The sequence below is a fragment of the Nyctibius grandis genome, chromosome 19 (assembly GCF_013368605.1).
Source record: "Nyctibius grandis isolate bNycGra1 chromosome 19, bNycGra1.pri, whole genome shotgun sequence".
NCBI lineage: Eukaryota > Metazoa > Chordata > Aves > Nyctibiiformes > Nyctibiidae > Nyctibius > Nyctibius grandis.
The window spans coordinates 2,329,878-2,352,166 of NC_090676.1; the positions used below are offsets into that span (position 1 = coordinate 2,329,878).

At 44.5% G+C, this 22,289-nt stretch overlaps 1 protein-coding gene across 1 annotated transcript in view; it reads right to left on the reverse strand.

The window, feature by feature from the left end:
• Nucleotides 1–344: 344 nt before the first annotated feature.
• Nucleotides 345–22,289, reverse strand: part of COL20A1 (collagen type XX alpha 1 chain) — a 44,736-nt gene continuing 22,791 nt past the window's right edge. The window contains exons 21-39 of the mRNA XM_068416280.1: nt 19,969–20,013; nt 18,104–18,242; nt 16,241–16,383; nt 15,743–15,852; nt 14,810–14,968; nt 12,751–12,828; nt 12,029–12,115; nt 9,804–9,857; nt 8,733–8,828; nt 8,182–8,235; nt 7,784–7,837; nt 7,397–7,450; nt 6,196–6,267; nt 5,480–5,515; nt 4,090–4,156; nt 3,325–3,513; nt 1,971–2,048; nt 1,124–1,279; nt 345–619 (exon numbers count right to left, since the gene is read on the reverse strand). Coding sequence (XP_068272381.1) covers nt 606–619; nt 1,124–1,279; nt 1,971–2,048; nt 3,325–3,513; nt 4,090–4,156; nt 5,480–5,515; nt 6,196–6,267; nt 7,397–7,450; nt 7,784–7,837; nt 8,182–8,235; nt 8,733–8,828; nt 9,804–9,857; nt 12,029–12,115; nt 12,751–12,828; nt 14,810–14,968; nt 15,743–15,852; nt 16,241–16,383; nt 18,104–18,242; nt 19,969–20,013 — 1,685 coding nt within the window. The 3' untranslated portion in view covers nt 345–605. The remainder of the gene's footprint in view (nt 620–1,123; nt 1,280–1,970; nt 2,049–3,324; nt 3,514–4,089; nt 4,157–5,479; nt 5,516–6,195; nt 6,268–7,396; nt 7,451–7,783; nt 7,838–8,181; nt 8,236–8,732; nt 8,829–9,803; nt 9,858–12,028; nt 12,116–12,750; nt 12,829–14,809; nt 14,969–15,742; nt 15,853–16,240; nt 16,384–18,103; nt 18,243–19,968; nt 20,014–22,289) is intronic.

Here is a 22,289-nt window from a genome sequence, read left to right on the forward strand (position 1 = left end):
TGGGGTCTGTCGCATCACGGGAAGGTTATCATGCTGTCTGCGGTGCTTGTGCACATAACATCCCTGCAAGGAAACCATCAGTGTTTTGTCAAAAGCAGAAATAGTCAAAATGGTGCTAAACTTTGTTACCTTGTCAACCAACAGAAAACACGGTTTTGCTCCAGTGGATTTGCATCTTTGGGCGTGAAGTGCTGTTGTTCTCTGTGCTGGGGACTCAGAATAACAAGACAAAAATAAACCACAAGCAGACAAATGGGCAAAAGTTATCTGTTATTTCTGAGTGTTTCAATACATTATTTCTTTCTCTTACAAGTCTGTCAGCCTGCACCTCTGACTGTGTCTTTGCCTTGCTGTGGGACATGCAGTGTGGGTTTGAACATTGCAGTTGTGCAGTGCTGAAAAGCAGATGGATGTCTCATCTGAATGCAGGTTGGTTTGGTGGCTGTAGTGTTTGATTGACTTGTCCGTACAGAAATGATGGGACATTAAAAAAACACAAACACCACATTTGGTGTTCAGGTTGCTGCTTCTCTTGGAGTGCGTGGAGCTCTCACACAGAGGTTTCCAGGGCAAAGCAATGTCTTCAGCTGCCTCCGCACCATCCGTCAGGGGATAAAATCTGTGTGTGGAAAGGAGATGAGGCCACTGAGCAAATGAATAAATCAGTGTCAAGTACTGAGAAGGAATGGTGTAGAATTAATTCTTTTCCCTTGTAAATCTTTTGTTTGGTGCCAGTGATTTTCTTCATTTCCCAGGACTTTGTACAAATTGAGCCTCCATGAAATGTATGTGTAGGAACTGAGATTAGTTCCTCTTTATCCACCATGGAAACATTGTTGGGGACATTAAGAACTGAAGATATCCCCATGATCACTCCACCTGCCTGGCTGCTGCTGCAGTTATGTGTTAGTCTGTGAAGGATGGCTGCGGAGCAGTCAATTGAACTGGCTTTTATCCATTATGAATTGCATGTGAATCATCCTGATTGCTTTGCAAAGGAGGCTCTAGCAGGACTGAGTGCCTGAAGGATGAACAGAGGTCTCTGCCTAGCTTAAGAGAACTAACCAGTGAGACCAGTTGTTCTAAAAATCATAACTTTTGCACTGAGATAGTTAGAACTTACCTCTTCTACCTGCTCCATAACATCCAGAGATATCACAGTCCCCTGGATGTCCAGACTGCCCAGGCTTCCCTCTGACACCAGGAAAGCCTGGAGGACCAGCATTTCCAGGGTAACCTTTCGGACCTGGTTTCCCCAGCACAACTTCTCCTGGTGGGCCTGAAGAAGGGGGAAGCACTGTAAGCTGTAGCACATCTACTTTAGCTGTGTAATACCTCTTCTATATTTTCTCCATCCTATATGGTAGTTAATTTTCTGAGTATTGTTGGAAAACCTCTTCTGAATTCCAATAACTAGGGAGCTTATTCTTGACCTTAAAGGTGCCCATCTTGGCTAAAAATGGAACCTGAGATTCATCCCAGAGTCATTGTTTTTTGTGTCTTTACATCTCAACTATAAAAATTTAAATACAGCAGAATATGTTTGACCACACTCTCTTGGTAGTGCCTGGTTTGTTACGTCGGTGGCAAACAGGGATCAGGATGGAGGAGTACACCAAATCCTAACAGATTACTCAAAACTCCGTGTGTTTCACGAGCTGAATTTTCAGTTTCTATTCCCTGAGCATCTGGTCTTGCATGCAAAAAGGCAGCAAAACTAAAACTCCCTCAATGTGTCTCAGGTCCTTAAAATACAACATTACTGGGGAATGGGTACCAGAGGGAAGAGGCTGCCTGGAGCAATCTCTTATATCTTAGCAGAGAAGAACCATTCAGGATGCTGCTGACAGTGCTGCGCTGGGAAGGTCAGTCTGCCCCACCACAGTGGTCCTAAGGCTGAAGGAGGCTTTGAATCGGGCAGCTGGTGAGCTCTGGATGGCCCTACTACAAAGAGGTTGTATTCACTCTACCTGTTCTGCCTCTGGGTCCTTGGATCCCTTCCTTACTGGCTCCAGGCATCCCTTTTTCTCCTTTGGGCCCCGGGGCACCTAATCACAGATAAGAGATAAGTGTCACTTCACTTCATTTTGCATTTCACCCTGAATTAATGCTCCTGCAGTCTCCCCACCAGGCTCTTAGATGTTGAAGTGAAGGAGAATCACATCCTTTGGCAACACAGAGAAATACCAGTTTCCTTTAATTCCATCTGGGCACCTGCTCTCTTTTCCAGAGTAGCCGGTTGCCCATGACCAACACAGCTTCAACCAGCATTGATTTTCAGCTTGATATGGGTGAAAGTGGAGATTTTTCACAGAGAAATTCATGCACTGGTCTGAGTGTGAGGCCCACTCCCATGCTCTTCACATGCATCATACAAATCACAAAGATGAACCATCTCTTCGACCAGGTGCTGGTAAGTCAGACTTGCTGTTTTCACATGAAATTGCCCTTGAATCCTGTGAAACGGGTGCATTTTGACAAAATACCATTTTTCATATTTTTAAGATGAAAATATTTTGATCAGCTTTTCAGCGAGATCTGTCTTCTCCCATCTCCTTCCAGTTCAACAGACTGGAAACATCTGCAGGTTGTTAATTCCATTTTTTCTTACATGACATTTTGATGAGCTCTGCAGATAGCAGCTAAGACTGAACAGTGCCAGAGCAAGGAGTTAAACAGAAGTTTAGAGGTGTTAAGACACTGCTGAAACCAACATTTTTCATTTTATTTTCACAGACAATTACTTGAGCCACTGACAAAAGCTGTCTGCAAATCCAAGTAAAACGCATTCCCACCATTCATGCATTCATGTGCAATAACTGATGCCACTTTCTGATATTACATTAATCTATTTCTTTAGTCATGTGTGAGGCTTTTGTTGTTGGAGCTACTGCTCCAGAAACCTACTTCCACATTCAATATTATTTCAGTTGTCCCTTCAGTGTTTTCCAAGACTTGTCATTTCTGCCCAGAGGTGATCCATTCCACCACCATGTGTTCATCCAAATGGCTGTTTCTTTTGTCTTTCTGTAAGAAAAGCCTCCTGCCCTCTAAAATCAATCTCTCCATCCTTCAATATCCACAAACTGGCCTTCCACTCAAAGCAGAGCTTGCAAAAAGAGTAGGCTACACCTGTCTGCTCCCTGCTCTTTGAGGTATCTATCTTGGGTTACTCTTCCTAAAAGAGAGAAATCCAAAAGGAAAATAGTAATCAGATGAGATAATATCCAGGGTTCTCTTTACAGTACTACCTGAGGCACTAAAATGTTGAGTTAAAGTATCAAAGATATAGTAACAAATGCTTATGAACACTTCTGTCTATACCTCTTTCTCCAGGATACCCATCTTTGCCCGGCTGTCCAGGGATGCCATTTTCTCCTCTTTCTCCGTTGCTCCCAGGGGGACCTGGAGGACCTGGTGGTCCTGGTTCTCCTGGTTTTAACCTTTCTTCCCAAACAGGAACTGGTTTCCTTGCATGTTCATGAATGAATGAGTCAAATTTCAACACGTGAGCTGAGAAGGCAAGGCAGAAAATTAATGTTTCCTTGGCTGGTAGATTCAGAAGAGAGAAAAAAAATCAGAAGATGTTGTCTAACAAGGTATTTAAAACTACCAGCTAGTGCTAAAAGGCTGCCAGTCCAAACTTAGAAAGCCAGAAGCTGAAGAGGAAGATGGGCAGCTGAGTCATGACTTTGCTGCCTGACCTTGGGCAAACCTCTGCTTCTCTTCACGCATCACAACACAGAAGCTTTGCCAAAAATGCCTTGTCTCAAGAGGAATCAGCACAACTCACCAAGAGAATAATTTATTTCAAATTTGTTTCAAGCTTTTCCATTTGAGAAATAAAGGAGTCTTCACAAAGGATTTTTCAAATAAATATTTCACAGGTCTCTGTGCTAATGCCACCCAATAAAAGCGATGTAGCACTGAGAGCCTGTGATGGGACACTTGCTATGTGTGGTGCTGTGTACGGCAGAGGATGGAGGAGCTCCCTGGGTTGCTACAGCTTCATGCCCTCTCCCCTCTGCTTTTGTTCACCACTGCCGGAGAGGCGTGAGCACACTCGGAAGCTGGGCTGGTTATACTCACTTTGAATCATCCGCTCACAAGCCTGGCTAACGAGCTGGTAAATTGTGGCCAAGGACTGTGGTTCCCCCTAAAGTGAAATATTTTTTATTATTAAAAAGAAAAGGAAGTATTAATATCTTTTAAAAGCATCAATATCATAATGCATGATAGCTTTCTGCTCATTCTTTTTGTCAGCCTAAGTTTCAGAGATATTAATTACTGTGAAGTGCAGCTTTATTTATTTATCTATCACAAAGCTCTGAAGCCATAAAATTGGAATTGGAAAACATCCATAATTTCTGTCCTCCTGCACATCAAAAAGCCCAGACTGAATCCCAGTAACTACTGAAGCTGCCAAAAAAAGGGAGAGTAAATTTCACTCTCAAATTTTATCAGAAAAGATGCTAAGTCTATAAGTCTATGTTTTATGATATGTAAAACATTTAATATAATCAGATATTACAACATCCTATCTTTGTCTAAATCTTTTATGAATATTGATTCTTACCGTTACTGTATTCTGAATAAATCATATCTGAGAGGTTCTTTAGAAAGGTTTAGTAAAGTAGGGAAAAGTGATAAAAATGCAAAAAGCTGCTTAAAAGTAAACACTGACTCTGTGAAAATTCATAACTAACACACTGCATACTTCAAAAAACATTTATAAAATACACGTCTCTGGCTGGATCACTGTGCAGATTACCCAGGCTGAAACAAAAGCTTGGCACAACACCCAAGGGAGGGAAAAAGGAAAGTTCCCCTGCAAAAAAACATGTAGAAAAGGAAAAGATGGTGGGAATGGAAAGAGAATGGTGTTAAAATTTTCAATACTGAAGCATTAACTTGAGCCCAAAGCAGTCCGTCAAATGCAGCTCACTCCTGTCTGAAGCCTAATTCACATTAAGTCAGTCTTGGCAATGAGACTCAGACTGCTAGAAAGACACGGGGTTTCTTTTTAACCAAAAGCCAGGATGAGAAAAACTTCCTCTCACAATAAAATAACCTTCAAAGGTAGCGCAGATCTCCTGACATCAAATGCTCCGTGCTGGGGCAATGCCAGAGGATTATCACAAATGAGCCCCCTCTTACGCAATACATTAAAAAAGAGCAGCTCAGTCAAGCCAAGGGTTTTTGCTTTACTTCTCAGCAAAGAATGGGTTTTCAGCTGGCATTTCTTCTTCATTGCTACAACGGACACTAGGCAGCTCCTGAGTGATGCAGGATTATTTATATCCCACCAGCATAGCCTGTGCAGGTGAATGGAAAGGCAACAAGCTATAGGTACACGAAGTCATCCAGCACTAGGCAGGTTTATATGTGTAAGCGTAGTTTGCGGAGCGTGTCACCACAGCCACTCTTTTGAGTGTAGGATACAGTGACAGCGTTGCTGCCTAGCACCACACAAACTCACTTTCTCTCCTCTTTCTCCTTTTGGACCCGGCAGCCCCTACAAGGAAAGAAAAGAACAAATAAAAGTCTAGGGAAAGGAAGAGCAGAAGAAAAAAAAAAAAATCAATGGGAATGTGGGTTACGTTAGTGGGACACGGAGCACAAAGTTTGTTTCCAACACTCTCGTCGTTTCCTTGACCTCATGACAGTGACTAGAAGAGCTTCGAGCTCATAGGACTATTTTGGTTTCTTTTTTAAGAATAATAAAGCAGCAGCTGGAGCAGTGGCATAAAGCACCAGCAACAGGGATGCAGAAATTCCTCAGATACAATCTTAGAACAGATTTCCCAACACAGCAGGTGGTTTTTAGCGCCTGAGAAGAAGAAATAACTGTGGCATCTAGAGCTGTGGTTGCCCCTACAAGCCCAACGCTGGCTACTCCAGCTCAGGACTGACTCTCCTGCTTTATTGTAGAATCTTACACCAGAAAACTGTTTAGATGTTGGCTTTTGTGTATCTTGTGAATCTACAGAGAGCAAAGGGAGGTGGGATTTGTTAAATGCTTTGTCAACAGTTAAGTAGCCTGGGCTTTGCATATCCAGACATCTCCTTAAGAAGGATGAGTGTAAATTAAAACTATTCTTCAGACTCCGAGGGAGACCTGCTGTGGGAACAGCTTGTTTCCACTCAGTTATTTCATGTCTTGGTCTTCTTTGAGACACAAAAGCAGAAACTTACTGTTGGCCCAACATCACCCGGAGGTCCCTTCTCTCCACTGCTGCCTCGGGAGCCTGTCACTCCTTGGAAACCCTGCAGATATTAATCACAAGACACAAACAAAAGTCCAGTTACTTCCTAACTTTCCTCTTTCTCTGAGGCTGACATCTTCCTACAGCTCCAGGGGCACCAGCAATTTGAGCTTAGAGGACTCTAGCAAGGGCATTGTAGCCTTAAGGTTTATGTCAGTACCTCATCCAGCCATGAGTCCAATGTTAAGAGTGTATCGTGTATGAGTCATGTCCATATAATTTCCTATTACTGTCTCAACTACAGTCAAGCCAGCAAAGCGGAGTTTTGCCAAACTGCAATGTGTTTTTTACCCTACAGGCTTTATATCCTTCATTATATATTCAGATTTAGACATAGCCTAGAGCATAACCCTTTTCTTCAGGCTCCTAATACCATGCTGTTATTTTCTTTTTAAGACCTGTGTTTGCCTCTAATACTTTACAACAGTAATAGCAGCTTAGAGTGGGAAGTGCCTTCTTTGGTCATCATTTCTTTGTGAAGTTTCTGTGCCCTTTGGAGCCATAAAGGGAGGGGGAAAAAAGCCAAAAACAACCAGAAGTTCTTTCTTTTCTAATTCTCCAGCTATTATGTTTAAGCCCAATAGAGATTAGCAGCTCTTCTGATCAGTGAAAATTATCTTCCCAGGATGAGCAAGTCAAAGTTATGAGCTAAATTCAACCTTAGCTCCCAGAAATACCTGACTTCACCATGACTACTGTGGGGTCCAATGCAAAGACAGCAGTGAGCAATCTCCATCTTACACTATTCAGGACTGCCAAATTCCCTCTAATTCAGCAATGAGAATCAGTAACTATCAGGTCCACCAGCCATCATCTAAAACTAAATTTGGTTCAGTTTCCCATGTAAAGTGAAATGCACCTGTTTCACAGAAATTGGAAGGGCAAATAGCAAAACAAGCATCTCCTCTCTGGGTCAAAGCTTCCCCAGAGCTTACAAGAAGCCAAGGTTTTTCTTCTTACACTGACAGTGGCAGGAAAAGTGGACATCTGCACAGTGTGCCAGGTATTCCCCGTAACACCCTGAGAAGGGGTTGTGCCCTGACACCTCTGGGTAACAGCTAGTCAGCAGAAACCACAAGCCCCTGCTGAGCAAGAGACTTCAATATACATCACTCATGGTGAGTACTCACCCTTGGTCCAGGAGGTCCTGGAGGCCCAGCTGTGCCTTCTAGTCCTCTCACCCCCTGCAAAGCCAAATTCAGTCATTTATTAATGAGAGGATTCAAAGAGTAAGGAGTGGGGTGGTTTCTCCACGTGCTGCTTTTAACAGGAGCTTGTTAGGAGTGGGTAAAAAAAGCATCTGCCCAGCAGGCAAGAAGGGTGGCACCTGGTCAAATTTGGCCAAATCTGAGATGAGCCCATTTTTTTTTGTTCCCAATCCCTCTGGCTTTGTGAAAAGACCATTCACTTATGCACTGAGTGCATTAGGAGAGCTGGATGTTTTAGGTCTCTACTGGTAGGCTCACAGCAGAATTTTAGACACCCATGCATGAAAACTCAGAGGTGAGGTATTTTACCTTTGCACCTTGAAGACCATCCCTGCCTGGAGCTCCCTGCACACCAGGAATGCCCTGTAAATCAGAATTGCTGGGTAAAGTTGGCATCTGATTCTCATTGCCCTAATTCATCTTGTAATAGGGGGCATAAGAAAAAGATGGAAGAAACAGAGTTATTCATTAAACAGAGCAATCACTGTTATCCCACCTTTAATTACATTGTATCTAGCTTCCAGATAGGTCTGTCTATCTTGCACCAACTGACTCAGTTTCCCTTGGGAAAGTGATAACACTCCAAAATGAAAGGCAGTTTCCAAGCAGACAACAGTAACAACTCCATGAGTTTTCAATCTTGCTTAGTCGCTGGGAAAAATGGGTAAATCTTTGAGACAATTAGCAGGAATGGTGTCTACCATTACCTGCATGCCAGGGCTTCCAGTGTCTCCTTTTTCTCCTTTAATTCCTGGTGGTCCCTTGGATTAAAACAGAAGCACGTAGTTAGGCACACCACAGCATCCTTTAAGGCAAACAGCACCCTGCTGCTCTGCATCTATGCCCCAGGTTGCTCCTGCTCTCTGCGGTGCCACAGGGCACTTTACAGCATGTGCATGGGGATTCTACCATCCCAGACATGCACGCGACAGCCTCCACCTCCACTCCTCACCAAGCAGTGATGATCATTGCAAAGAAAAATGCCTGAATACTCTGCGGGGCTGTTTTCATTAAAGGCACGTTAGGGAGAGTCTGGACAAAAGCAGCCTTTTGCCAGCATGACTAAGTGCAGGGCCTCATCAGCATGAAAAAACGATCATCATCGTCTCTCTCTCTAGTGCAGCTGTCCAGCTGCTAGTAAGGATGATGTAAATACCTAGATCACATTTGGGGGGCTTTATTGAGACACCCATTTCTGGACATGTTCTAACTACAAAGAGCAAGTGACAAAAAAAAGGCAGTGGAAGAGATCACATACCACGGGACCCTGAACCGTGATTCCCTGGGAACCTGGAGAGCCTTGTTGGCCGCTGGGACCCTCTGGCCCTACTTGTCCAGGTGGGCCTGGTTCACCCTAAAGCCAAAGACGTGAAATGAAACATAAGGAAAGAAAGCAATTAGTGCCTGCTCTCCCCATGGGCTGCACGGCATGACCTGGGTCAGCATGAACCATCTACAGGATTCAAGATGAAGTCGGGACAGTGAGAGGATCTCTAGTAACCTCAGCTGCCTTTGCCTTTTAGGTCCAACGTTTTGGTGCATCTTTCATGGGAGAAGACAGCAAAGCTGCAGATGGTGCTTTGCAAAGCACGATTCACCTTCCCAAGCAGCGGGTCATTCCTGTTATTCAAGGTGGCCAGAGAGCAAAGAGAAATGTTCCTTCAGCCATGGCTGAGATTTGCATCCATTCTCATTCTTTCCCCAAAATCTTTCCCCTGTAACCATGCTGCTTTCCCAGATGTTACCCCAAAGAAGGGGACTAATGAGCTGGTCTGTCTCAGCCCTGTGTTGATCAATGGAGCAATAAACACTGGCATCAGGGCTCGCTCCAGTCCCCAAGATTAGGGGATTCAGACCCAGCAATTCCTCATGCTCATCTCAGGTGCTTCTGAAGGCTTTGTGTGGTTCTTGCTCTGCTTTGCTACTCACACTGCTCTGCCCCAGAGCAGTACCAATCTGTCAGGTTTGGAGGCTTGGCAGCCAGAACAAGCAGAGCACAAAGACTGACCATTTTCCAGTGAGGCTGCTTTCAGAGAACGTTGCTGACCACGTACATTGCATTAACTCAGTGCAATCAGGCTCCTCATCTCAATTTCCAAAACCCAACTGAGCATTTAATTAACAATGAGCGATCCCATCCTCCTCAATGCATCGGCCCTCAAGGCTCTGCTTGGTGCAGTGAGACAGTCCCCAGCCTTAGGAGTCCAGCTCAGCCCAGGAATGAACACATCCAGCTGCACTAACAGAGGAGTCTGCATTCCTCTGTCACGCCTCTGACCACAGCCTGCAGCAAACAAAGCCAGAGGTAGTGCTGAGGATCAGGACTCACCTTGGGTCCTGGCTCCCCCTGCTCCCCTTGAGGTCCTCTCCTCCCAGGGCTGCCCTGCCAGGAGGACACAAAGCTGCTGTTATGAATATCATAATCTTCATTGCAGTGTAACCAGGAGCCTAGGGGACAGAAGTTGCTGTGCACAGGGAAAGAGGTTTCCTGCCCCAGAGAGCTCAGAGCAAATGGAGACAAGAAGAAAATGAATCAAGTCATCCAGCAAAAGTGGAAAAGGGGAGAAGAGAGGAACAGCAGAGCCCCTCCGTGACAGGCAGTGGGTACACTGCACTCACCCCCAGCAGGCAGAGATGAGGTTTCAACCTGTTCAACCTCCTCCCTCCAACTCCCTCAGCAAATCCACGCTGAGACAACGTCACATATGAACATGGGAACATGCTTGAGAAGAAAAAAGTGCTCACATCTACAACTCTTTGAACTATGTTGGTTTTTATAATATCACCCCGAGAGAACAGACACATGCTGAGATCAGGGACAGCAAACAGCTCTGGGGAGACCTGGCTTAGCTCTGCATCTGCATACTGCTGGATGGAGAGAAGCAACCAATCTGCTGGCATGAACCAATGTCGTGTGAACTTTTGACACCATAATCTGGAAGTTTCTATTCTTGGATCTAAAAAAAACACAATGGGTTTGACTTAAGAAGCACAGGCAGGGAGCTTTGGGAAAGGTGCTTTCAGAAGCGCCCAGAAGCTCATTTCAAAAGTCAGCTGGACCTGGTCAAAAACATTCATTAAGGACAGCGATAAATACAAGGTGGGACATAGTCTTGCTAACTGGAGTTTTAAAAATAGCAGCAAGTGCTCTTGTAACTGCAGCAAATTACCGAGGGTTTAGTGGTGTGAGGATAAGGTTATGTGTCAAAACTGTATTTTCTCTAATGCTTAAAAGAGTCCTGCTCTTTAAAGAGTTGTACCGCAGAGATGTTTAAACCACAGGGCAATGCAAGCTGGTAATTATGCACTTAGGATATTGAAGCAAACTGTGATACAGGAGTGTGCTGTGTAATTAAACTTCCGGTGGAATGAGCACGTAATTACTCTGTAAGGAGGCACTGTTCCTTGCAAAGCGTGGAACTGAATTCACAGCTAAACCACAGTAATGTAAGAGGTAATTGAAACCTTTTCACTTGAGAAAGGAGGCCAATGTTTTTTTAATGGTTATTTTCCAGAAGCACCTGGAGTGGTTGAAATAAGGTGCTCTGGACACATTGTCAGGTTTTGGCTGCCTTGTGCAAATAAAATGTTTCTGCCCAAACTTCCAAAAAAGCAAACTTTTTGGATAACTACTTCCTAGTGTCTAACTGGAATATATTCTCCTTCAGTTTAAGCCCATGGTGACTCTTCTGTATCCATAATGGATAGGGCAAAATATTGCATCTGCCCTTTATCCCTGAGCATGTTACATACTTAATGACTGTTATCACTTCCCCCCGCATTTTCTTCAGGGTTTTCTTGCAGGTAACATTCACTGTAAAGAGAGAGCGCTTTGGGGACAGAGAGGATTGCAAAGTCTCCCCTTTCTCTTCACACTGTCCACCCACACATACACTTATATGGCTCCCATTTAACACAGAAAACAGATAGGAAGGTTTTGTGGTGGGTTATTTTTTCATTTACAAAGAGTTTCAGAGCCACCAATCCATGAAATCTCTGCAGGCACTGAGGGTGACCCGTCCTCCTCTCCTAAGAGGATTAACGTGGCACCAGGAACTGCTCAGCCTGTTCCCAGCTGCAGCTGTTGCGTTGCCAACTCACCATCTCCCTATGTCATCAGCATCCGAAATCTGAAGGGCACCTCTCAGCCTTGCCCTGGCATGAGGTGGACATCAAAGCTCCCTGAGATAGGATAAGAGGAAACGGCCTCAAGTTGAACTAGGGGAGGTTTAGATTGGATATTAGGAAAAATTTCTTCATGGAAAGGGTTGTCAAGCACTGGAACAGGCTGCCCAGGGAAGTGGTTGAGTCACCATCCCTGGAGATATTTAAGATATGTAGACATGGCACTTAGGGACATGGTTTAGTGGTGGACTTGGTAGTGTTAGGTCAACGGTTGGACTCAAAGATCTTAATGGTCTTTTCCAACCTAAATGATTCTATGATTGTAAAACCACATGGAGCCCCAGGAGCGTTATCCTCATGCCTGGCGTGCCCAAACAACATGAAGCAACACTAGTGCGTGCAATATACTGAGTGGAAGGGTGAACTTACAGGGGGCCCTGGAGGTCCTGGCAAGCCCGGGCGGCCAGAAGTACAAGAGCAGGCAGGAGCTAAGGTAGGGCAGGTCTCCTCATCCCTCTGAAACGAAAGCAAGCCAAAGTGGCATGAGTAGCTGAGTAGCGAGAGCAGGATGGATAACAGGTAACATTTTCAGTGTTTCAAAATTCAGTCTTTCAGTTGGAGAAAAGCAGAAATTTTCTCTACTCCACTGAGAGATTTTTGTGAGCGATTGAGTGCTTTATTTTTCTGTCAAATAACAAGTTTAGAGAAAAAAATATGAACCAGTCCTGCCTGAAATTTGCATAATACGTAGCAGAAGATAATTTTCTCCTTCCTATGTATTTACATACCCCACAAAGCAACTTTCAGTCTTGAGAAGAAAACTTGAAAGGAAGAGCAGGGGGATGTTGTGACTCAGGGCTGAGGTGGCAGCAAAACCATAGGACTGTCAGGGCTGCTGTCACAGATGAGGTCATGATGGGATGGATATACACTGCACCACAATTTAGAGTTTTCTTTCCTTTTGAAGCAAACAAGGTTTTGTTCACTTCACCAAGAAACACATAGATGTTATTCCCAAGAGAAGAGGGGAAAAAAAAATTGTTTCCCTCTTGAGTCTATCAAAATCATTTGCAGTGTCACTTCAGTAGCATGGACTTTTTCCATCATCCCCAGCTTCATGTCAATTAGCAGGGTGGTCCCTCTTGCCTTACCAGTGCAGGGAGATCACAGCATCTGTCTTCCTCTGCCCCTACGCTGCTGCACACGATCTGCAAAGACTGCAGCTGGAACTGTGGAAAAAAGAGTTTGACAAGAAAGTAGCATCGGCACACATGGTCCCTGACCAAATCTCATGATGTTCAAGTGCTAAACATAACCTTCAGTCATGATTTGACAGGACTCTTCCATGTGGTCCCAACTATAATTGTGCCACAACATGAGAAGTACCCCTGGCCACTGAGTGTTTTACGAGCCCTCAGGTCTCTGTCTTGCTAAGCAAGTCAACAAGCAGCTTCACACCAGTAAAAGCCGAGCCTTCAATTTACTCACAATCCTGCAACAACAGGCAGGTTCTCAAGTAATTGGGGTTCAGTGTCATCAAAATGTGAAAGCAAACTTTGCTTTGCTCACCTTAGGGGCATAGAGGTAAGAGTAAATGTGGCAGCAGCATTTCCCAGGACAGATGTGATCCCCTCCCAAGAAACCCCAACTTGTCTCTCTCACCACATCCCTCACAGCTCCCACATCTTCTCATTCTGATTAACAAAGGATCACACACTGCACAAAGCCAAACCAAAACAACGAGGCAGAGATTTTTTTTTCTTTCCTTGACACCATTTCTCATCATTTTTTTCTTCCACTCCATGCACTTAACAATGAGCAAGCTGTATGGCCCAGGGACTGTGACATGCAGCATACAGATATAGATGAGCCCCATAGATCAAGAGGCGTTTAGAGATATCTTAAATAAGGTTCCACGACAACCAGTAATGAGACACTCTGTCTTCTCAAGGGCAGCAGAGCCATGGAAGATGTGAAGCTTTGCTGGGCTTGAAAGGCGATGGGAGTAGGGACGGCACGGAGCTGCTCATTGCTTAGCTAGATCTGCCTAGCAAAGCTGCTAGCAGGGAGAGTTTGGGAGGGACAAGGAGAGCAGATTCCCACCTCATCAGGCACAGGCTTGTGATCAAATTGCCACAGAATTTATTTAGGAAATAAGTAAATACTGTTTGAATACCACTGTCCCCTGGTTCGTTATACAGCTGACCCCATATCTTACAGGCAATTCCATTGTCTGCTTTTTTTCCTGGCACATCCCAGACCTCCGCTTCTCTCTTTGCAGCTGGGGAGGCATATGGGACAAACTGTTTTTTACGGCACTGCTTTGAGGCAAGGGAAGTTGTAAATCAACTGATGTGCTCTTTTCCCCTGGAATTCTAGATCCAAAAGCAGAGCCAAGGAGTAAAATCTTCACATAAGTTGTGAATTATTTTCTACAGTCCCACTAGCACATTGTGCGTGAGGAACCTGCCCCTTATTCTGCACATATTTGACACTCCTGTTTTGTGGAGTAAGTATGGCAACAGACTGCCAGGTGATGGCATACACGTGTGGTTTTGGCCTTAGAACCGGCCACTGGACTGTCACAGGGCATGTCACCAAGTCCACCCTTTCTCCTGGTAGGGAGCGGGCTCTCTGCAGCGCTGTGCGATGCAGCAAGGACATACCCACAGGCTGGCACTGGGTGTTTGGGTTGTTTTTTTTCAAGTAGCAGCTGACAAAGAGCCTCTATACCTAAGATTACTTTCCTATCATTTGCATGCAGATAGGCAAGCCTGAACGTGTTGGAGTCTGAGGCACATCCAGCCCTGTTGCCTTCAGTCACCGGCATTTCCCGGTATCACTCAGTGGGGGCTGATGTGCACGACCTTCCCTTGCAGAAGCAATTCCCAAACCCTCCTGTCTGCTTCAGCATCTCAGTGCAAGATCTGTGCTTCCCTGGCCCCCAGATGATGCAGCCAGCTGAAGGCACCTCCGGGACACGCTCACGCTGCTGCCTCTGATCACAGCCCTCAAACAGATGTAGGAGGTGAGGGGGAGAAACACCGCACTAGGAAAGCTCATTAAAATCACAGGGATCAGAGGGATCAGGGCACAATCGTGCGTCACAGCAGCGTTTGGAAGTATTCAGAGCGAGAATGATGCGAGATGAGACTCCTCTCCATCTGCCCGCACCCCGCTCTCCAACAGCACGCACCGCGGGGGACTCACCGATGCAGACCCACTCCTGGGTCCTCTGGTCCTCGTCACTTTTCCCAGCATGATGAAGCCAGCAGTGGAGATGCTGCCGACGGTGTTGATAGGTTTCTCTGCTATTTTCTTACAGTCCAGATAGAGTTTGATCTTGAAGTGGCTCACGGCCACGTGCACCTGGGTGGCAGGTGGAAAGAGGCGGGTTGGAGCTCCTCGATGAGATGGGGGAGTCTTAAAAGACAGTAATGCCTTCTGCCCGATTCCCAGACTGCTGCTCTTACTAGTGGTGTGGTTTTAATGACCAAATGGATCAAGGGGGCTCAGGAATAATTTTCAATGCATGCTGTGTCTGCTGTGCAACGCTGCACTTTTCCCTGCTATTCCCCTCAACTCTCCTTGGGAGAAGCCTTTCTGGAGTTGTAGTATTAAATAAATCAGTTTTCAGAACTATCTGAATAATGAAACCACGTACAGATACTGATAGAAAGTGCTCATTGCTCATTTGGGTGGAATACCTTTGCTCTGAGTACGTAGATGGCCAAAAAAACCACCCCTGTTATGAGTGATAAGGTGACTTTCTCACAGGGCTAGATTTATTTTCCTTCCTCCCTTCCTTCCTTCCTTCCTTGAATAAATGATCACCAAAATCCCAAATTTAAAAAAATGTTTGTTTTTTCAATTTTTCCTGATGATTAAGACCTAAAAACCCCTTAAGCTTTGGAGTTTCTGGGGGAAAAGGAAAGAAATCGCTATGTGGAAATTGTATTTTGAACCTTAATTCTTTACAATCATAAACTTCAGCACATCAAGCAGGTTTGCCAGTTCCCTGCCAATCTGGATGCAAAGCATTTGTATAATCACTCCTCACTTGGGACAATACACATTGATGGCATAATACTCTCAGATTGGAGTGAGATTGTGAGCCACATTTCTCCCTCTCTTGATAAGGACCTTATGAAAGCTTCCATAGAATATCTTCTTCACTTCCTGCTGGTCAAAGGAGACTTCCTGTAAATCAGCCTTGTAGTCATGATTGAAATAGGTCAAGGATTTCTTACTGGCTACAGGGAAAATAGGACAAATAAGAGCTTAGAATTAAAAGAGAAATTGGTTTTACCCACATAGTGAACAATAGTAAATAAACAGGCTTAAATATGGTGAAAGATTTCATATGTTATAATGAAAACTTCTAAAGAGTGGAAAAGAAAAAGAATACGTAAAAATAAAGAATATGTTGCAAGTATACAAATGAAAATATGTCTTTTAATCACACTAGGAAGCATTTAAAATGCAAGGTTGGCAGCAACAACAAAGCTTCCCAAAAACTGCTGCTGTATAACAAGAACATTAATTCATTAAAACTTCCCAAGTGAATACCAACATGAGTTCTGCTGCTCACACAAATGCACGCAAATACCTGAATTTAATGTATTCAACGAGAAACCTTACGGTCAAGGTTAACACCAAGAAGGGGCTGGAAGTCCTCGTCTGTTATTTGCCACACAGCGAAGGGCTCCTTGGGGGTCTCGGGCAGGAGGCGCAGGAGGATGCTGATGGTGTGCTCGGGTGGGATTGCGAAGAGGTGGACATCGCTGGAACGAGACAAGCCAAGCGTCAGCGGCTTCAAGCAGCGAGAGCCAGCAGGCAACATCCCACAGACAGGGCTTGTCCATCGTGTTTCTTGGGCAGGGTGGGCTGGAAAAGCTTCACCCAGGGGACCTGGACACGATACGCCAGGAGAGAGCCTGGCCCCTGTTTTGTGCACCCCTCTCAGGCTGTTGAAGCACGTGCTGAGCGATGAGCCCCTGAGGGACATTCCCTCATGCCGCTGGGGAGACGCAGGGGAGCAGTCGGTGTCAGTCCATCACTGCCAGGGTTGCCTTGGGGAATGCCAGGACACGAGTGCAGACTTAATGCTTTTCAAAACAGAGCCCAACCAGCAGCAGCTTACAAAACATCCCTGCCAGGCTCCAAAACATCCCCCAAGTCTCCTCTTCAAGAAGGAGGGGTTGTTGTCATGTATCATGGGGTAAATCTTTAAGCTTTGGCAGAAATCAGCATAAGTGCCCTTCAGGGAGAAGCACAGAGCCCACAGAAATGCCCCTCCAGGTCCCCACATCCCAGCTGCAAAATCTGGGCTCAGAGCTGGAACATGTGACCACGCAGCGATGCCCGTCATCAGCTGCTGGCACGACCCAGCTCCCGCTGCCAAAACCATCAGAGCACGCTGGGCAGGAGCAGCAGTGAGACAGTACCAGGCACTGAGGAAGGTCAAATTGGTTATGCCTGAAACACATCTGTAATCTGAAACAGGACACGTTTGCATGGGCACATGCACAACCATTCAAGCATCTTTTCAGGACCGATTCATAAGTAATGTCAGGTTCTTATTTCTCTGTTTCTGAAGGAGCAACGTCCTTGAAAGGGCTCTGTACCAGCTGAACTAAAGGATTTGCCCATAACTTTCTGAGTATTTAAACCAAAGAGTTCTCTGAATCTCCCCCAGTCTGTTTACTCTAAGAAGCTTTGCTTCTCTAACTAAGATTAAACTGAGCCAGTGGCTCAATAATTAGGCTTTCAACAAAGTAGCACTGAATGTCAGGAGTCAGATAACTCCTATTTATAGTCGTAAAAAGTGAGTGAGGTCATGGGAGCTGCCTGGCCCACTTGGGACCCTGCAGAGAAGCCTCATATGCAACTAAAAAGGGTCAAGTCACTAACCAGAGTCACTGGTTATTCCCTCTCATCAATAAGGACCACGCTGCAGAGAGCAGCTATGAGACAAATATTTTCTAAAGCAAAGATCTGTCTCCAAAGCTGGGAGAAGGGATTGAATATGAAAATGTGACCTCAAACTGCCATCACTGAAGCATACGTGGTTGTGGACAGAATGCCTAAAGAATTGTGCAGTGTCCATACGTGACGTGATCCTTGTGTCCATCACAGCAACTAACACTGCTGGAAAAAGTGACTTTGTAACAAGGAAAAAACTCACCGTGAAAATGTTTGACTGCACAAAAACTATAATGTATATTCTTATTGTGTCCCCTTAACTTCTGCATGACATATTCCATACTCATCTTGAAGAAAGTCAGAGATTAATTTCTTAATATATTAAGGAAAAATACCCCAGCATTCTTTTAATTCTACCTATGGTTTGATTTAGCTCATCTTTTTCATTTAATTTTGAAGTTGCCAGTGGGGCTGCATCATTCATCCACAAATCCATGATCTTCCCTTGCTGTGAGCATAGCTAATGTGTGTGCATGAGACCAACGATGAGGATGACACCAGTCACGGCTCCGCTCCCACCTGGTCCTCTGGGTGAGCTGAGTGTCTCTGAACAGGGTGAAGGTGCGGGAACCGCTGAACACGTATGGCTCCATAGCTACGCCTTTAATCGAGGCGTATTCCTTCTCTACTAAGCCAAAAGCTTCCATCATATCAAATCCTGGAACAGACAAAGAAAACCAGAAAAATAAGTGGTTAGAAAAGAGCACAAGAGAAGTGTGATTGCAGAGCAGGTAGGATTAGCCTCTAGCTAGCAACAGAGAAAACGCCATAGCAACACGGACATCAGCAAGGAACTCACTAGGAACCTCGAGTGTGCTCCACAAGTGGCAGCCAAGGAAAAGAGTTTGTGACTACCCTCTGCAGACATGTGCTGTAATCTCCTCTTGGAGAAGAGCAGACTAAAGATGGAGACTTTTTGCAAGTGTGTTTTCAAATCTCCAGAATGAAAAACAAATGAGAAAGAAGTTACTCCAGCAATTTCTCCTTTTCAACTAGATGCAAAAATATTATCTTCAAAAGACATGGAATCAGCCCAGTAATTGCTAGCAGGGAGAGAATTATTTCTGCTCTGAAATGCCTTCTATGTAAGAGTCAGAAAAATTAGGAAAGAACTTTAAAATATGAGCATTTCCATTTCTCTCTGTTTTCATGAGACACCCAGGGGTGACCTGCCTCATGTGGTCTATAGAGATTCTCCCCTGACATCGCCTCCCTGGCTTGTGCAGCTTCATCTCACTCTCCAGCTCATCATTAAAGCTCTGAGTCGTTTCCTCATTTCAGTTTTCTGCTCAGTAAGACAAGATCTTGCAACTGGGGTTCTTTTTTTAGTTTATCTGAGTTTGCAGCAGGCTGGGATGAAGGAGATAGCTCATTCTTTAGCAAATGGAAAGGCTACAACTTCATCACAACGTGCTCCTTTCAGTCTGGGTTCCCTCACCCCTTCACCATTTACAATGTTCTGCAGTTTCTTGGCTTGAGTTGTTATTTCGCCTGGGGGTTGGTCCAGGGTGCTTTATTTTTTTCGTTTTCCCCCTATCAGGGAGTTTGCCAAAGGAAATGACCTACTTGAGAGCCATTTACATCTGAGATGGATCTTCTGGCACTGGAACGTCCTTAAAACACGCAGGAAATATATTGCAGTGTAAAGACTGAAAATAAAGCCTGAGCCACAATTATAAACACGTTGTAATATGCTCATATGATTATCATATCATGAATCTGCCGTGTAATGGTTTCAGCGAGCTGCTGAGGAAACGGGCTCCTCCTGCCACCTTTGCCAAGGTGAGGCCAACATTTGTTGTGGTTTTATGATTTATCACAAAGCTCTCTGGGAAGGAGGTGATACCACTTTACAGGCAGGACTGATTGCTTTCTCAGTAGCGAATACACACAGCAGCCCCAACAGCATGAAGAGGGGTTATGGCATAGACAGGAGAAATGGGAACTTGCTACCTAGCAAAGTCTGTACAGCTCGACTGCAGAGGGTTCATCCCTGCCTCCTCTAGAGGATGCAAAGGGGATCTTCGTGACAGACTGAGAGCTTTTCTTAAGGAGTCTCGATGAGTTAGGAGTTGAAATCCTCTTGAATTTCAGCAGCCGTTTGAAGCCTTAAGGCCAGTGAAAATCCCCAGCATTAAGCACTAACAGCTGAGAGCACAAGCTGGTGGCACAGCAGGGACATACCAATTCAGTTAGCACAGAATATTCTTCTACCTGATAAAGGATATTTTCCTATTTCGGTTCTCAGACTTCTCCCCTTTCCCTCAGGACAAGGAAACCATTTCCCCTGTGCTTCAGCTCTTGCATAGTTCTCAAAAGCCAAGACCAAGTACTGTTTTCACACTCATAGCCCTGCACCACTGGGGCTTGATGTGCTACTGTACCTCGAACAGAGCCAGAGCCTTCAGTAGAGCTGATGGTGGGGCAGGCTGTGAGAAAAAAAATAAAAGGGAAAAACTATTAGGGAAAAAAAGACAATAGGGGATTATGGAAGCAAAATGAACACAATTCCTCAGTGGAAAAACACAGCAAAACTTAGCGTATTCTGCAGCTTAATTCAGAGCCTGCCCTTTAATCTTGTTTTTATATATATATGTATATATGCAGAGAGAGAGAATTTATGTTTATTCAAACATAAAGCTTGTTCCTTGACTTGCTCATCATAAAAATAAAAATACTGTCTTTCATCATCAAACATCTTCCTGATTGCTTTCTTTTGACTAGCTCACCTGGCACCTTACAATATGAAATACAAGGGAGCATCATGTTCTGCAAGCTTCTCTTTAAAAAGACATCAAAACACTATTTTTTTTTAAACAGTGCTTTTACTGCAACATGCACCTTAATGATAGATATCTGCAGTTCCAAATTTTGTACCTGAAACTTGAAATACGCACAGCAAAAATATATATCTCAACTTGACATTTTGGCTTTTGAACTCTTTAGGGAAACACAAAGATTTGTGACAAAGTTTTGCAGTTTGACTTTCAGAAATTCCCTTGATGAATCCTCTAATATGCCACAGGACAGAAAGCAAAACCAGAGGAGAAAAGGCTGGAACACAAGGCACCATGGTTATGAGCACTCTCCATTTAAAAGGCTCAGGTAACGGGGTGTTTTAGAAAACAGTGCACGAATGCTACTTTCAATTATCTGCTGCCATGTAAATCCCAGGCTGCGGATGCCAGATGGAGCTGGGACAAAGGGAATGCTTGACGCAAAATGAGAAATGTCCCTGAAAATCAAGGACACTTGACAAGATGGGCTATTTCATAAATGGTTTTCTAGGTCATCAGTATAATAGAATGTAGCAGATCATTACACTGAGGCGTCGCTACAGCCTTGCTATTGCTATTCTTGCATCAATGCCATTTCATACCTCATCAGAAAAGCAGGGCTTCCAATTGTCCATACCTAACATCTGTAAAATGTGTAAAAAAATTTAAAGGGGGTGACTTATCCTGCCCAAGGCACCCAAGATTCCTAAGTCTATAGGAATTTCAATGCCATTCTTCATGATCAAGACATACATGAAAGAAAGGGCACGCAAACCTATGACCTTGATGGCCATAGAACTGCTGAAGCCAGGAGGTAAAACACAAAGGCTTACAAGTTGCCATGAGCTCTGTTATCCAACCTAATGCTTAGTTTTACACATACATACTATAATTCCTGTAGAATTGGGTATAAAACTGATGAAGGGATCTATGGAAATCAGTTAAGAAATCAGTTACTGAAACTTGAGCCTCAGAACCATCTCTCTGAGCCTGACCAGCCCCTGGTTGTGGAGCAACGTCCTGCATCCTGGATGACCTGACTTACGTCTACAAGCTGTACACTGCTCTTTCCCTTCCCCTTCCAGTAACCAAACAGCTTTCCAAATGCGAAGCATTGCTCAGAATTGAAGCATGATGAAGCAAAAAAAAAGAAATCCCTCCGAAGTCACATAAACAGGCTGTAAACTTGCCCATTTACCAGGTATCTGACTTTCCTGCTTGGCGGTCAGGGAGCTCTTTCCGACCCTTGCCCAGACCCCAGGGTCCCTCTTGCTGACACCCCTGGCAATCCTCCCCTCCTGCCCAGGCTGAAGGCACTTGCATTGCTCACAGCTCTTTGATCTGGCAATGTTCAGCTTAGACAAAGCACATCAGAGTCAGGGTAAGGATCCCTGACGCTGACAGTATGCGCTTCTGCTTTGAAGATTTTTCCTAGACTTTCCAGCCTAGGATTCCTGCCGTCTTGTTGTTCTCTTTGTTCTTTGTTTTTCTCCCCCAAGTCCCAGTCAAATGCAGCTACTCACTGTACAATAAACATTCACTCTGCAACACGTCAGACCATTCTCTCAGTAATTTGGCTACATATCAATAGTTGAGTCTTTTACTGCATATCCAACCATTTTCCCAACATTATTACATATCATCTCTGCTTCTTAAAAAGTTACTTTATAAAACATACAGAATTTAATATTCCTCCCATTGTCTTTTCAGCTGTCGTAGCCAAACAGCTATATCGAATTCCTCAGGGTGACTCATCAACCTTACAGGACAATTGTTTTCTGCTTGAAAGTTCACAGGATTTTTCCACTGTGGTCTGGATACCTGTAGATTTCCTCAATGAGCCACTTGAAAACTTAGTCTGATATGTTATCTGTTGGATACAAACTAAAATCTTCTCATCTAATCTGCTTTATTCTTCCTTTGTGGCT